A 15,672-nucleotide genomic window follows, 5' to 3' on the forward strand; every position below is an offset into this window, starting at 1 on the left:
GACACAACTGCCCGGGTGCCAGGTGTGCCGCCTGCCATCAGACAGATTGCCACGAATGGAAGAGAGCCCACGCTGTACCCAGGGTGAACTGTACAGACTGTCAACGGGACTTTTTTGGAACCCGTTGTCTTCAATTGCACAAGAGTCGCACCGACACCGGCAAAGACATGGCCCGAGACAAGAGGAATAGCGTGTGTGACAAACACAAACGGTGTGCGGGGTGTTTCAAGACCTACGGCGACTATGAACTGAGAAACAGTCACAAGTGCGGCCACGCTTCCTGCCCGTCCTGTAAGGAATACCAAGATCTTCGTTACCACCAGTGCTACATACAAAATCCTCTCAAGGTGGAACAAAAACAGAACCGCAAGAGAACCAGCGCTGGTCAACGCAAAGAAGACCAACCACCCGTGTTCGTCAGTTGGGACGCCGAAGCCAGGCAGGAAGAAGGCCAGCACGTGGCCAACTTGATTTGCGCCCTGAGAGGAGACACCGACGAGAGGAGAACCTTCGAGGGAGAGACTTGTGTCAAAGACTTTCTCGCTTGGTTGAGGGAGATCGCCGAACAACACCGCGTCATAGCTGTCGCACACAATTTCAAAGGGTACGACTCCTACTTTGTACTCAACGAGTTGTACGACCAAGCCATCTGCCCTGAACAAGTCGTCAATGGTGCCAAAATAATCAGCATGAACATCCCAAACATCACCTTTAAGGACTCCATGTGTTTTCTGCAGATGAGCCTTGCTACCTTTCCCAAAGCCTTTGGCCTCACCGAGCAAAAAAAGGGGTTTTTCCCCCACTTTTTCAACACGAAGGAGAATCAAAACTATGTGGGCAGCATGCCTGCCAGAGACTATTATGATCCAGAGGGAATGTCCACTGCCAGGAAAGCCGAATTCGACAAGTGGTACGAAGAACGCGTGGCGGAGAATTACGAGTTCCACTTTCGGAACGAACTTGTCGACTACTGTCGCTCCGACGTGGAGCTGTTGCACGAAGGGTGCAAGGTCTTCCGGGCAGAGTTTCAAGCCATTGCCGGGTTCGATCCCATGGACCAGTGCCTCACCATTGCCTCGGCCTGTAATCGCTTCTACCGCACCAAGTGCATGCAAGAAGAGACCTTGGCTTCTGAACCGGTACGAGGCTGGGAAGGCAAGGGCAAACCTCACTCCCTGGTGTCGCTGGAATGGTTGCTCTATCAAGACAGCCAGACGCAGGGCACCATCCGTCACGCTAGGAACGGTGGAGAACGAGCCTTGTGGATTGGACACCGTCTGATGAACGTCGACGGGTACGAGGATCGCACGGTTTACGAGTTCCACGGCTGTTACTTTCACGGCTGTCCTGACTGTTTTCCCAATCGCGATCAGAAGCACCGGAAGATGGGCGACAGAAGTCTGAGGGACGTGTACGCGGAAACGCAACAAAAGACGCAGCGGATCCGAGATGCGGGGTACCGCGTGGTAGAAATGTGGGAATGCCAGTGGAAAGCGCTCAAGGACAGTGATCCCGAGGTGAAATCGTTCGTGGACTCGTTGTCGATCAACTCCCGCTTGGAGCCCCGAGACGCGTTCTTTGGCGGTAGAACCAACGCCGTCCGCCTCTATGACCTTGCTGAACCTGAAGAGGAGATCCGGTACGTGGACTTTACCTCGTTGTACCCCTGGGTCAACAAAAACTGTGACTACCCTCAAGGGCATCCGGAAGTGATCCTAGAACCGGGACACACGAACATTTCACAATTCTTCGGTCTGGCAAAGTGTACGGTGACGCCACCTTACGGGTTGTACAGCCCCGTGTTGCCCTATCGCCAAGGGGGTAAACTGACATTCCCCCTCTGCCGTACCTGCGTGGAAGTGGAGCAGCCCAAGCCATTGACCCAACGATCCTCCAAATGCGCTCACAGCCCTCAAGAACGCCAACTGACCGGTACGTGGTGCACGCCCGAGTTGGAAGAGGCCGTCAAGCAAGGGTACGTGGTGGAGCACATTCACGAGGTGTGGCACTTTGACCGCAAATCCAACACCATGTTTAAAGAGTATGTCAACACCTTCCTGAAGATGAAGCAGGAAGCGAGCGGCTGGCCCTCGTGGGTGGGCGACGATCCAGACAAACGCCAGGAATACCTGAGGCAGTTCTTTCTCAAAGAAGGCATCCAGTTGGATCCGGACAAAATTGAAAAGAATCCCGGACGCAGATCCCTGGCCAAGATCATGCTCAATAGTTTTTGGGGCAAGTATGGTCAGAGAGGCAACAAGACCCAAGTCGAAGCCTTCACCTCTGCAGCTGAGTTTCACGACTTGTTAAGAGACGATTCTCGAGACGTCCACGACATTCGGGTCGTCAATCCAGACATGCTGGAGGTGGTCCATAAGTGCAAGGAGGACTGTGCCAACGTTCAACCGGATATCAACATCTTCATTGCTTGCTTTACGACCACCTGGGCCCGTTTGAAGCTGTACCAAGAAGGTCTTTCCATCCTACAACCAGAACAGATCTTGTATTTTGACACAGATTCTCTCATCTACAAGCATCGAGAAGGTCAACCCTCCTTACCGTTGGGTGATTACCTGGGAGACTTCACGAACGAACTAGACGATGATGACTTCATTGTGGAATTTGCCGCCGCGGGACCAAAAAACTATGCCTACAAGACCAAATTGGGAAAAACCTGTTGCAAGGTGAGAGGCTTCAGCTTGAATGCTCGAGGGTCGACTCAACTCAACTTCGAGACTTTGAAGGATAATGTCATTTCTGAAGTAAGAGAGCCATTAGATGTCCCCCGTGATATACCGGTCTTCAACCCGCACAAGATCACCAGGGATAAAAAGAACAAGACCCTCAACACCGTCACCGAAATAAAAAGATACAAAGTTGTCTTTGACAAAAGAGTGGTTGACCCAAAGTCGTTTTTTTCGTACCCCTATGGGTACCTCAAGAGTCGTCCCGACATAGAAGAAGAGGAGCGAATGGACCTGGCAGAACTTTTAAATGGATGAGTAGGACAATAAGAATGTTAAACTTTTATTGGAACTTTAATTTGTTTGGATTTGACACACTTACTTTTCAAATTGGTCTCCTTATGTTGTCGAAAGGAGTGATTGTTTTAACAAGTAAAACCGAGAAAGGGGGATACCCCCTCATCCCCCCTCTCTGACGTGCTTTTTTTAAATAGCTTCACAAGCGTGCGTTTTCTCAGAATCGCCGACCTAGAAAAAGCAATGTAGACTCATCTGCGCATGCGTTTAGTGCCAGGAAGAACCATACCATAAAGAAGGCATGGCGCTTTCTGAGACAACCTTTGTGGTCTTCACAAGAGAGGTAACTAATTATCAATCGTGCGTGTATCGCGTAGACTAATCTGCGCATGCGTTTAGTGCAAAGTATTGAGTTCCAGATACCACAAGGACAGTATGGCACTTTGTGAACCATATCTATAGGATGGTGGTCTTGCTAACTTTGTACACGTTCATTCCCAGGGTGCGCGGCCACTAGGGCTTAGGGAACATTGACACAAGGAAAAAAAAATATCCCCAGCGAGGACTCGAACCTCGATTGCCTACCTCAGCGGCAGGAGTGATACCCGTTACACTACCGGGGCTTTAGGACCACTTGTTACCGTTTTTTACCGTCTTGTACCTTAACATAAAAAACCTGTTATTAAGAAAAAAAAAACCTGTTTTTACACCTATTTTCTTGTCGTTTTTTTTTCCGCGCGAGGACTGGGACCAAGGTCATTCTAACCGTTCGGGGACTGGGACCGACACTCCAAGGACCCTGGGACCGACTCCTATGACGTCATCACACCCCTAAGTCACGTGGTTTTCCCTTTTACGCGCCTATTTTCTTGTCTTGTCGTTTTTTTTTTCGCGCGGGGACTGGGACCGAGTTCATTTCCACCGTCCGGGGCCTGGGACCGACACTCCAAACACCCTGGGGCCGACTCCTATGACGTCATCACACCCCTAAGTTACGTGGTTTTTCCTTTTACGCCTATTTACACCTAGTTTCGTTTTTTTTTCGCGGGGGACTGGGGCGAGCGCTTTTTGGCCGTTGGGGGCCTGGGACCGACACTCGGACCACCCTGGGACCCACTCCTATGACGTCATCAACACCCAAATCACGTGGTTTTCCCTTCTACGCATGCGCAGAAATGCTGCTCTGTGATTGGCTGCTTCCGAATTTAAGCGTCCCTTACTACTAGTGGCAGCTTAGACTGAATGCATGCTTTCTCAAGAATCATTCTATTTCAACCAGTGATTACTAATAAGATCAACAATGATTTTACACTATCTGAAAGTATTAAAACTACACTACTGATTTAAGCAAGTACTGCTACTTTAAAACTCCTTCAATTCTTGATTTCATGACATTCCTATGTGATTTTTAATTCCTTGCAACTGAGCAGCTAATAACATTACCAAATTTATGCACAATACAAACACACTTTGTAACCATGAAACGCTGCCTAAACTTTTAATAATTATTGTTACCTTTAATTTTCAAGAGTTGAGAGTGAACATATAGTCACTCAATGAGAATAAAATATGGTGTAAATGCATTATTAGTTACACCAGTGAACACCTACATTATCCTGACCAAGAATGTACAAAAAATAGGAAATGGAGAATGTGTGTTGTATCCGAGACTATAGGTTAGAAAATTAATGTTCTCTACATCATGGATGACTAAAACAAAAGATCACTAAAAAGGAAAAATGTTCTTCCCAGATTTAGCTAACTAGCTCCAATATCGGACCATTCTGTACAGAACTATCCACCTAGAAGCAACTTAGGCAATTGCATAGCATTTAGACCATACTGATATAAAATCTTGGACTATAACCTAAAATGAGTTAATTATGATATCTATAGATATTATATATTTTTGTATACCTTTGATTTAAGTATATTGTAAAGTAATAAATGATTAAAACCATGCCAGATTTTTTGGTAACAACACTCTGAAACAGAATACTAGGCAATGACATGAGTGTTTTTTTAGTATACGAATGCTCTCACACAAAACATTCGTTTATTCAAAAAGTATTTTTCTGTCATTCCGATGAATACGATATAATGGTCTCCTTGCTCTGCAAGTTTGTAAGCCTACAATGGCCAATAAGTTGTTATTCAAAACAACATCAGAACTAAAAATCTTAGTTTCTGAACAAGCCCTTTAAACTACGAAATGTCTGGAGATCAGTCTAGGAACAATAATATTTGAATCTTGATGCTTGAGCTAAAGGGGTTAAAAAATGTTAACTTCTAATATAGAGACCTACATTTAAAGCTCCCTTATGGAATTTCCCACTATTATTAAGAATACTCCAATGAGAAAAATCAACACAGGTATGTAGCTGTGTACCTGGGACTTCTCCCAGAAATCACAAAACTACCAATAAGGTACTTTCCTACAAATACCTAACCTGGGTGCCAGACAAGTACATAAGGTTTTGGATTAACCTAACAATTACTGACTACTTTACATAAGGGAACTAATCACTCCCACTGTAGAAACAAATCCAATGACAAACAGTCTGACAACGTCAGTTTTGCCAAACACATTCAATAAAGACTTTTGCACGTATTGCGTGCCTGTGTTTCGTAATTTGTCTTATGCAACCTTCCTAGATCGCAACCATTCGTATTCCTCTTTTTATTTGTGACAAAAATGCAAGCATCCACTGAGAATCACAGCACCGCAGGTTTAAAATAATTGTCTCTGTGTGCTCTTCGTTGCGGGACGTGAATGAGAGGCGACTGTATTCGCAGGCTAGGGACAAGAATGGTGCCCAAAACCTAGCACCCAAGTCAAACGTGTTGGCACGCTGTTACCAAATTTCTTCCTCTCCACCCCTCTTCGTCTCAGTGGCGAGCTAGCTCGCAAACATTTTGCATCCCTACCCCCTCTGCCCAGGGAGTAATCCCTTAGCTTAGCTCTGTAGCCGGTATGTGTGGAGAGAGTGTTGTGGTTATACATTCTGAGCATTTTGGTCAGAAACAGGGTAAATGGTTTGCGCACTCTTGTCAGCAACTACAGTCAACTCTCGCCTTGCGGACACCCCGCTATTACGGACACTCGCTATTACGGACACTCGCTATTACGGACAAAATCCAGATCCCCGGCGAAAGAGGTTTGACTGGAAATGACTCCCGCTATTACGGACACCAAATGGCGTCCCGAGCGTGTCCGCTATAACGGGAGTTGACTGTAGGTATAATGTAATTCTTACTTGAAGAGACCATTTTTGTTATTCATGTCTTGAGAAGTGCAATTTGATAAACATCGCGAATTTTTAAGCCAACGTTTACACAAACCCTAAGGCCATCCCAATAAAATATTTCGTTTCCCATCGCCCCGTCTCTTGTGTTGGTGGGTTGGTCGGTCGTGCAAAAAAAAAAAGGAAAGAAGAATGAACTTTTGAAGGGTTCTGGGTTCCAGAGAAGGCTGATTACAAAGTCAACTCGAAAACGTGGTCTTTTCGTTTGTTATTCCTTATCAAATGTCTAAACAGTTTTTAAATAACATCATACGAATTGTTGTTAATAAAACAAGATCATGTGCTTGAAAATTGAAGCACTTGCTTTCTTTGAGTAGTGAATCTGGAATTTTTGTTTTTTTACTTTTCGAAAAAATGGGTCGGTCGGGCGATGGGAAACGAAACATTTGATTGGGTTGGCCTTATGCAAACCGAAGCTGTTCCGAAGTAGTTATCGATTTTTGGGTCAGGTCTGAAACAAGGTAGGCAAATCGCAGGCCGAAACTTTTGCTTGAATTATTTTTCTTTTATCTTATTTTTTTCTACAACTGGTCTGATATAGCAGAAGGGTTCCAACAAGCGTCCCACATACTTTCGCCCATGTTTTCAGGGAATACCCCCGGATATTGCACAAGCAGTCCGTGTCCACGAGGAATTCAACATTAAAACGGCGAAGGAAGGAAAATATAAACGTTTTTATGCGAGATTGACGGAGTTTTGGCGCGAAAAAAGGTTATTGATTTAGTTGAAAGGACAAAAGGAACAACAATTACTCCCTAATTAATAGGCGAATAATCTTAAAAAAATAGTCGAATAATTGTCGACTACTACAGGATCATGTTTTTATTTGTCACTTAAAACTGGCTTTTTGAAGGTGAGCAGACCTCTCAGGAAAAGGGCCTGTTTCACCATTAGTCCCGTTTCGATCCGAACGCATGAATGGAGGGGTGACTAGTAACTTGAAGTGGGGGAGGAGGGGGCTTAAAAGACTTTTCTCTTAGTAAGTCTTTATTTTTTCGGAAATCTGGGGGGGCTAAAAGCCCCCCAGCCCCCGGCTCCGCCGTGCCTGATTTCTCTTAAGACCTCTTTAGCTCTCTTTATAACGGTCAGTTTTGCGAGAGGAATACAAGCTATATATCGTGAGAAACAATTTCTGTATTGAGCTTATTTTGTTTAATCAGCTTCTTTTTTTTCCTGATTTGTGCGAAACACTGTTTTGAATTTTAAATGGTTTAGATCGTTCCAACCACTGATGCATGCATTAAATCCAGTTATCATGCCCTATATTACATTACAATATATTTACCTGCGTAACTTTTGAATCTTCAACAACAACTTGAACTTTATTACTTCCATCACTTACATAAATAATTTATAAATATATTTTTTTAAAAAATCAAAAGTGATGAGGAGTCTACAGAAAAGCAGAAATGCTTGAAATAGTAGACCCCCTTAAGCGGTCATTACATACCGTAAACACCCGCGGATAAGCCGCACCCGCAGATAAGCCACACCCTGAGTTTAACAACTCAAATGTTGGAAAAAAAGTTTTTTGAAAGTGAATCAAAGAAAATTCAAAGTCGAGTCAAAAATCCAAAGTTGAGTCTTTAGGAAGTCTTCTTCATCGAACGTAAACTCAATGAACATTGAAACAGAGAATACTTCAGTCTTACCCACAATTTGAGCTCTTTAATATAATGAAAACCAACTTTGACATATTATGGGTGATCTTTTTCTGGCATTTGTTGACAGGTATTTCTTCATTCAACGCAGTTTTTCCATAGATTTTTGTGTCACAACATTGAACAACTTGCGTTTGCAGAACGTTCGTATGGCGATGGAGGCGTTCGGGTTTCCTGGCTATCATATCGACAAATTAAGGAGATTTGGGAGCCATCTATTGGAGATAAACTCGTTGCATGAAGAGAGTTTCATAATCAGTTCGACAAATTTTCCATCGAAGTGCAAAATGAGAAAGAAACAATTGGCCATCTTACTCGTGAATACTCGTGGTATTTTCTCGCTCGTAAAGTATCAATATTACTGTTAAAGATATAGGCCATTGTCGACACTGCAAACAGTATCGGAGCTGTCAAACTTGCAAAAGCAATGACCGGTACTCTCTTGTAGTTTTATGTAATATTAATTTACATACTTTTCCATAAATTAGCATCAGTCCACGAAAATTGTGCGGCTTATCTGCGGGTTTTTACGGTAACTTAAACGAAACCATGCTGTCAATATCAATTGACAGTCTCACCACTTCCTCCCCCCCCCCCCCCCATGGGCATGGGAGAAGATAGGGGAAAAGGTAAACCTCTTCATATACTTTGATAGAAAATTGTAGCCCTTTCACATGCACCTACAGTAAAGATACTGCATCTATTTTCTAAACTTTTCACTTGAATATCCTCTTAAAATACTTAGGCGAATCAATCTTTCGGTGGGTCTGTCAGAGATATTTTAAAAGACCCTTTTAAATAGTAACTGACAGTTTTTTCTTCCCTTTTCTATACTCGAACTCATGAAATCCTTGCACTTTTATATACCTATTGCCTGAAAAAGGTAACCCTTTTGGGCGGGGCCTATCCAAATAGTACATATACCCCTCCCTTCTCATGGCCAGACAGCATACATTCAGCATCTCCCTGTGCTCAGAGTGCGAATGAACTACCTTCCGTGTGTCAGGTAAAATTTAAAACTACTTTTTCATTCTACAGGTGTCATAGATATGCTTGGTGGTCCTGGAGGACTTGTGGAGTTCAAGGCTTCCCTTCTGGCATCTCGTGGATTTGCTGCCCTTGCATTGGCCTATATGGACTATGAAGATTTACCAAGGAACCAATTGGCTATGGACATGGAGTATTTTGAGGAGGCAGCTAACTGGCTCAGCAATCATCCCAAAGTCTTGCCACATGGTATTGGCGTTCATGCCAGTAGCTATGGGGCACTGATGGCTTTATTAATGGCAAGCCTTCAATTGAATGCAGTCAAAGCCATTGTAGCTATTTCACCTTTGGTAGTTGCTTTCCATCCATATAAATACAAGGGCAAGATCTCGGATGTACTTCCTTTTGAAAATAGCAAGATAATATCAACAGAAGAAGGTGTTGTTTTGCGTTATGCTTTTTTAACAATCACTGATTACAAGCCCTCAGCTTCCAAATACCCACCAATACCACCAGTCGAGAACATTTCATGTCCTGTTCTACTAGTCTATGGAACTGATGACCTTAATGTCAATTGCGACTTTTCAGCAGAGCTGATTTTTAAAGACCCATGACAAGGAACATCTGTGCTCTATTTTACGTTATCCGGCGACGGGACATCACATCGAGCCACCATACACATCGCATTGTTATGCTTCTTTCGCCGGTGCTTCTGCCAAACAGTCGTTCGGTGATAAGTATGTAGTGTGGGGAGGTGAGATGAATGCTTACGCTAAAGCTCAAGAGGATGCCTGGCCAAAAATCTTAAGTTTTCTGCGAAGAAATCTCCAGTATTCAAGTAGCTTGTGATATATATCATGTTATATAGGATAAAATTGTGTCGGGAACGGTTTTTTTGCGACCTTACGTTGAATGCAATTGCCATTGACAGAATTTTTTGTTCACGGAAATGTGCTCACAAAAACGTGTTGAAAGTTAGCTAAAGATAAGATAACATTTTATTGTACACTCCTTAAAAGGGGGTTTTCAGTGAACAATACAATACATGAAGTGAAATGAAATGTAAAATGTAAATTATGTACACTAGTTATATATTAATAAAAAATAGAAAGAAATAGGAAGAAATATGAAAGAAATAAGAAAAAAATTAATTTAAGAACTCGCTGAGAAGCTTTGTCTTCAGAGTTTTCTTAAAATTTGCTAGCCTCCTTCGCAGACGTTCTTTGGGCTCGTCACGCGTTTCTCCCCCACGAACATCGTTTGTGGGGGAGAAACGCGTGACGAGCCAAAGAACGTCTGCGAAGGAGGCTAAAAATTTGCATGACTCTCATATGGTGGTCTCACCAACATAACTGACATTACCAAAACAAAACAAAAGCATGCGATCATTTTTTTTGCTGAAGATTGTAACCAGTCCTACTAGTACATAAGATTTTGGATTAACCTAACAATTACTGACTACTTTACATAAGGGAACTAATCGCTCCCACTGTAGAAACAAATCCAATGACAAACAGTCTGACAACGTCAGTTTTGCCAAACACATTCAATAAAGACTCTTGCACGTCTTGCGTGCCTATGTTTCGTAATTTGTCTCGTGTAACCTTCCTAAATCGCAACCATCCTTGGTCCTCGTTTTATTTGTGTTACCTTTAAGGGCAAATTTGTACATCACACAAGTAACAAAAATGCAAGCAAGAATTACAGCACCACAGGTTTAAAATTAACTCTGGTTAGGAGTCAACAAGAGCTCTGGGAACAAGAATGGAGCCCAAAAAGATGGGAAAAACTTTTGACCACCTTAACTGATCAATAAACAATTCATTGATATCAAGAATGGAGCCCAGAACCTCAGGTCAAACGTGTTGGCATGCCATTACCAAATTTCTTCCTTTCCACCTAACATTTTGCATCCCTCCCCCCTCTGTCCCCCCCCCCCCCCCTGGGAGTATTCCCTTAGCTTAGCTCTGTAGCCGGTATGTGTGATGTGAGTTTTGTGGTTACTGTATATATTCTGAGCATTTTGTTCATAAACAGATTAAATGGTTTGCGCACTCTTGTAGCAACTAGGTATAATGTAATTCTTACTTAAAGGGGGGAGGGATAATAAAAACGTTTTTATGCGAGATTGACCGAGGTTTGGCGAGAAAACAAAATGTTATTGCTTTATTTGAAAGGACAAAAGTAACTGGAGTAACAGCAATTACTACCTAAAGAACAAGTAAATGCCGACAGCTGTCTTAAAAGTTCTCATTTATAGACGAATAATCTTACACTATTTTCACTTAAAACTGGCTTTTTGAAGGCGAGCAGGAAAAAGGCCTCTTTCACCATTAGTCCCGTTTCGATCCGAACGCATTAATGGATTTAGTTTATAAGGTGATTTAGTTCACCTTCTAGTTCAGTTGCTAAAAGTCCGAATATTGTATTTTCATTTTTTCTAACAATGAACTTGAAATTGTCTTTTCTCTTTTTATTCATTCTGGTATCATCATAGTTATTCAATATTGGTACTTCCACATGGCGAGAAACGCTTCTGTCGTGATGTCAGGTTTTAAAGGGTCAGTGAGTAGTTTTATTAAACGGGAGCCCTCCCCTTCGCTTTAGCCCCACCCCCCCCCCCTGCTTCCCTTCACAACTCAACGCCTTGTTGTATTGTTTCACGTCACGCAAATCACTGCATCGCGTGATTCCCGCAATTTGCATACGATTACTGTACTTCTCAATGGCGGCTTCTCGTATTTCTGTGCAACCCATATCTTCACTTATAGACGACAAAGTTAATATTCTTGTATCTGGGCTTGAACCAGAACAGACTGTGACACTGGTAGCAAAGCTACTGAGCGATAAAGGAGCATTGTTTTATTCACACGCTCACTTTATCGCTGATAAAGATGGTGAAGTTGATGTTTACCGTGACTCGTCTTTGGGAGGATCTTACAGCGGAGTTTCACCCATGGGATTGTTATGGAGTATGAAACCAGCACCGGGACAGAGAAAAGGAATTCGACTGATGAAATCTGATGTCACCAAACCGTACAACATCGCGTTGAACTGTTTTGATGGCCATGTAACTCCACACGAAGCTTCGCTGCAGCCTTTGTCAAGCGTGACATTTCAGAAGTGGTACATGGCGGATGGAGTGAAGAGAATTCCTGTGAGAGAAGGAAGAATCCGTGGGACATTGTTTCTACCACCGGGAGAAGGTCCTTTCCCTGGTAAGTAGCGAAACTTCAGACCGGTACAAAATATAAGAGCATTTAGATCTTTCACATTACGAGTCAAGGATTCTTTATAGCCGTCAGTTCTGCGAGAGGAATACAAGCCCGGGCTGACTTTGATCGCTTATAGCTTTTTCAAGATTCAACCAAACGCTGCCAAACTTTGCGAGTTTATCTACAATTTATCTGGGAATAATTTGGTAGGATAGGTTGTTGTATCAGGAACTTGACGTCACCATGGCAACGGCATTTTGACAGGCATGTTTTCCCAAATTTGTAATTTTCGTGTTTCTATTATGAAAAATAACTTTAATGCAATTATTTTCATCTTTTTACGGTTTTTAAGCACAGTTTTATTGATTTTGAGTACTTGCAGTGTTTTTGGGCGGTTTTCTGACGTTTTGGAAAAATTTCGAAATCCAAGATGACCACGATGGCAGATCCAAAATGGCGGCTGTTTTGACATTTTGATGTAATTGTCACGTGATGTTACGTCATCATCCCACGTGACGTATACCAAAAGATAGATTTTCAGACATACTATATATCCTGCATGTACGTTTGATTGTGATTGCTTAAATATTCTGGAAGTTATGGAGGGGGGAGGGATGGAATCCACCCTCCCCCCCCCCCAAGTCTGAAAAGATCCAAAAAAAAAATACTTAGGTAAATCAATCTTTCAGTGGGTCTGTCAGAGATATTTTGAAAGGCCCTTTTAAATAGTAACTGACAGTTTTTTCTTCCCTTTTCTGTACTCCAACTCGTGAAATCCTTATACCTATTGCCTGAAAAAGGTAACCCTTTTGGGCAGGACCTATCCAAATAGTACATATACCCCTCCCTTCTCACGGCCAGACAGCATCCCCCTTTGCTTAGAGTTCGAATGAACTAACTTCCCTGTGCCAGATAAAATTTAAAATTATTTCTTTTTCATTCTACAGGTGTGATAGACTTGCTTGGTGGTGCTGGAGGACTTGTGGAGTTCAAGGCCTCCCTTCTGGCATCTCATGGATTTGCTGCTCTTGCGTTGGCCTACTTTGCTTATGACGATCTACCAAGGACTCAATCAGCTACGGAAATGGAGTACTTTGAGGAGGCAGCTAACTGGCTCAGCAATCATCCTAAAGTCTTGCCACATGGAATTGGCGTTCATGCCATTAGCTATGGGGCACTGATGGCTTTATTAATGGCAAGCCTTAAATTGAATGCAATCAAAGCCATTGTAGCTATTTCACCTTTGGTAGTTGCTTCTTTTCCATATCAATACAAGGGGAAGATCTCGGATGTACTAATTCCTTTTGAAAAAAGCAAGAGAATATCAACAGAAGAAGGTGTTGTTTTGCGTTATGCTTTTCCAACAGTCACCGATTATAAGCCCTCAGCTTCTAAATACCCACCAATACCACCAGTCGAGAACATTTCATGTCCTGTTCTGATAGTCACTGGAACTGGTGATCTTAATGTCAATAGTGAGTTTTCAGTAGAGCTGATTTTTAATCGTTTGAAGACCCATGGCAAGGAACATCTGTGTTCTATTTTATGTTATCCCAAAGCAGGACATCTCATTGAGCCACCATACACACCGCATTGTTATGCCTGTTTCGCAGGTGCTACTGCCAAATGGTTCGGTGCCAAGTATCTTGTGTGGGGAGGGGAGTCGAATGCTCATGCTACAGCTCAAGAAGACGCCTGGCCAAAAATCTTAAGTTTTCTGCGAAGAAATCTCCAGAATTCAAGTAGCTTGTGATATATATCATGTTGTATAGGATAAAATTGTGTCGGGAACGGTTTTTTTGCGACCTTACGTTGAATGCAATTGCCATTGGCAGAATTTTTTGTTCACGGAAATGTGCTCACAAAAACGTGTTGAAAGTTAGCTGAAGATAAGATAAAATTTTATTGTACACTCCTTAAAAGGGGGTTTTCAGTGAACAATACAATACATGAAGTGAAATGAAATGTAAAATGTAAAATATGTACACTAGTTATATATTAATAAAAAATAGAAAGAAATAGGAAGAAATATGAAAGAAATAAGAAAAAAATTAATTTAAGAACTCGCTGAGAAGCTTTGTCTTCAGAGTTTTCTTAAAATTTGCCAGCCTCCTTCGCAGACGTTCTTTGGGCTCGTCACGCGTTTCTCCCCCACAAACGATGTTCGTGGGGGAGAAACGCGTGACGAGCCCAAAGAACGTCTGCGAAGGAGGCTAAAAATTTGCATGACTCTCGCATAGTTTTAAGTCTTTGTCTAAAGAGTTCCATAGCTTTACTATTCTTTACTAAGTTGTCTGGTGGTCTCACCAACATAACTGACATTACCAAAACAAAACAAAAGGATGCGATCATTTTTTTTGCTGAAGATTGTAACCAGTCCTACTAGTACATAAGATTTTGGATTAACCTAACAATTACTGACTACTTTACATAAGGGAACTAATCACTCCCACTGTAGAAACAAATCCAATGACAAACAGTCTGACAACGTCAGTTTTGCCAAACACATTCAATAAAGACTCTTGCACGTCTTGCGTACCTATGTTTCGTAATTTGTCTCATGTAACCTTCCTAAATCGCAACCATCCTTGATCCTCGTTTTATTTGTGTTACCTTTAAGGGCAAATTTGTACATCACACAAGTAACAAAAATGCAAGCAAGAATTACAGCACCACAGGTTTAAAATTAACTCTGGTTAGGAGTCAACGAGAGCTCTGGGAACAAGAATGGATCCCAAAAAGATGGGAAAAACTTTTGACCACCTTAACTGATCAATAAACAATTCATTGATATCAAGAATGGAGCCCAGAACCTCAGGTCAAACGTGTTGGCATGCCGTTACCAAATTTCTTCCTTTCCACCGAACATTTTGCATCCCTCCCCCCTCTGCCCCCCCCCCCCTGGGAGTATTCCCTTAGCTTAGCTCTGTAGCCGGTATGTGTGATGTGAGTTTTGTGGTTACTGTATATATTCTGAGCATTTTGTTCATAAACAGGTTAAATGGTTTGCGCACTTTTGTAGCAACTAGGTATAATGTAATTCTTACTTGAAGGTGGGAGGGATAATAAAAATGTTTTTATGCGAGATTGACCGAGGTTTGGCGCGAAAACAAAATGTTATTACTTTAGTTGAAAGGACAAAAGTAACTGGAGTTGCTAAAGAACAAGTAAATGCCGACAGCTGTCTTAAAAGTTCTCATTTATAGACGAATAATCTTACACTATTTTCACTTAAAACTGGCTTTTTGAAGGCGAGCAGGAAAAAGGCCTCTTTCACCATTAGTCCCGTTTCGATCCGAACGCATTAATGGATTTAGTTTATAAGGTGATTTAGTTCACCTTCTAGTTCAGTTGCTAAAAGTCCGAATATTGTATTTTCATTTTTCTAACAATATACTTGAAATTGTCTTTTCTCTTTTTATTCATTCTGGTATCATCATAGTTATTGGTACTTCCACATGGCGAGAAACGCTTCTGTCGTGATGTCAGGTTTTAAGGTGGCTCGTACCAGTTTTCAGGTTTT

At 42.3% G+C, this 15,672-nt stretch overlaps 2 protein-coding genes across 2 annotated transcripts; both read left to right on the top strand.

Moving 5' to 3' along the window:
* Nucleotides 1–8,554: 8,554 nt before the first annotated feature.
* Nucleotides 8,555–9,548, top strand: LOC144648648 (bile acid-CoA:amino acid N-acyltransferase-like). Its single transcript, XM_078508154.1, has 2 exons — nt 8,555–8,576; nt 8,986–9,548. Exons 1-2 carry the CDS (start codon nt 8,555–8,557, stop codon nt 9,546–9,548), a joined length of 585 nt encoding a protein of 194 aa, XP_078364280.1.
* Nucleotides 9,549–11,655: 2,107 nt separating this feature from the next.
* Nucleotides 11,656–14,675, top strand: LOC144648956 (bile acid-CoA:amino acid N-acyltransferase-like). Its single transcript, XM_078508409.1, has 2 exons — nt 11,656–12,152; nt 13,097–14,675. The coding sequence occupies exons 1-2, from the start codon at nt 11,660–11,662 to the stop codon at nt 13,900–13,902; spliced, it is 1,299 nt and encodes a 432-aa protein (XP_078364535.1). The 5' UTR covers nt 11,656–11,659; the 3' UTR covers nt 13,903–14,675.
* Nucleotides 14,676–15,672: the final 997 nt, after the last annotated feature.

The sequence above is a fragment of the Oculina patagonica genome, chromosome 4, assembly GCF_052425735.1.
Source record: "Oculina patagonica isolate OP01 chromosome 4, crgOcupat, whole genome shotgun sequence".
NCBI classification, from domain to species: domain Eukaryota; kingdom Metazoa; phylum Cnidaria; class Anthozoa; order Scleractinia; family Oculinidae; genus Oculina; species Oculina patagonica.

Coding starts and splice junctions, on each gene's coding strand:
- LOC144648648 (XM_078508154.1), top strand. CDS start 8,555: ATGGGAGAAGATAGGGGAAAAG. Junction 8,577..8,985: donor GGGAGAAGATAGGGGAAAAG/GTAAACCTCTTC, acceptor TTCATTCTACAG/GTGTCATAGATATGCTTGGT.
- LOC144648956 (XM_078508409.1), top strand. CDS start 11,660: ATGGCGGCTTCTCGTATTTCTGTGCAACCCATATCTTCACTTATAGAC. Junction 12,153..13,096: donor GGGAGAAGGTCCTTTCCCTG/GTAAGTAGCGAA, acceptor TTCATTCTACAG/GTGTGATAGACTTGCTTGGT.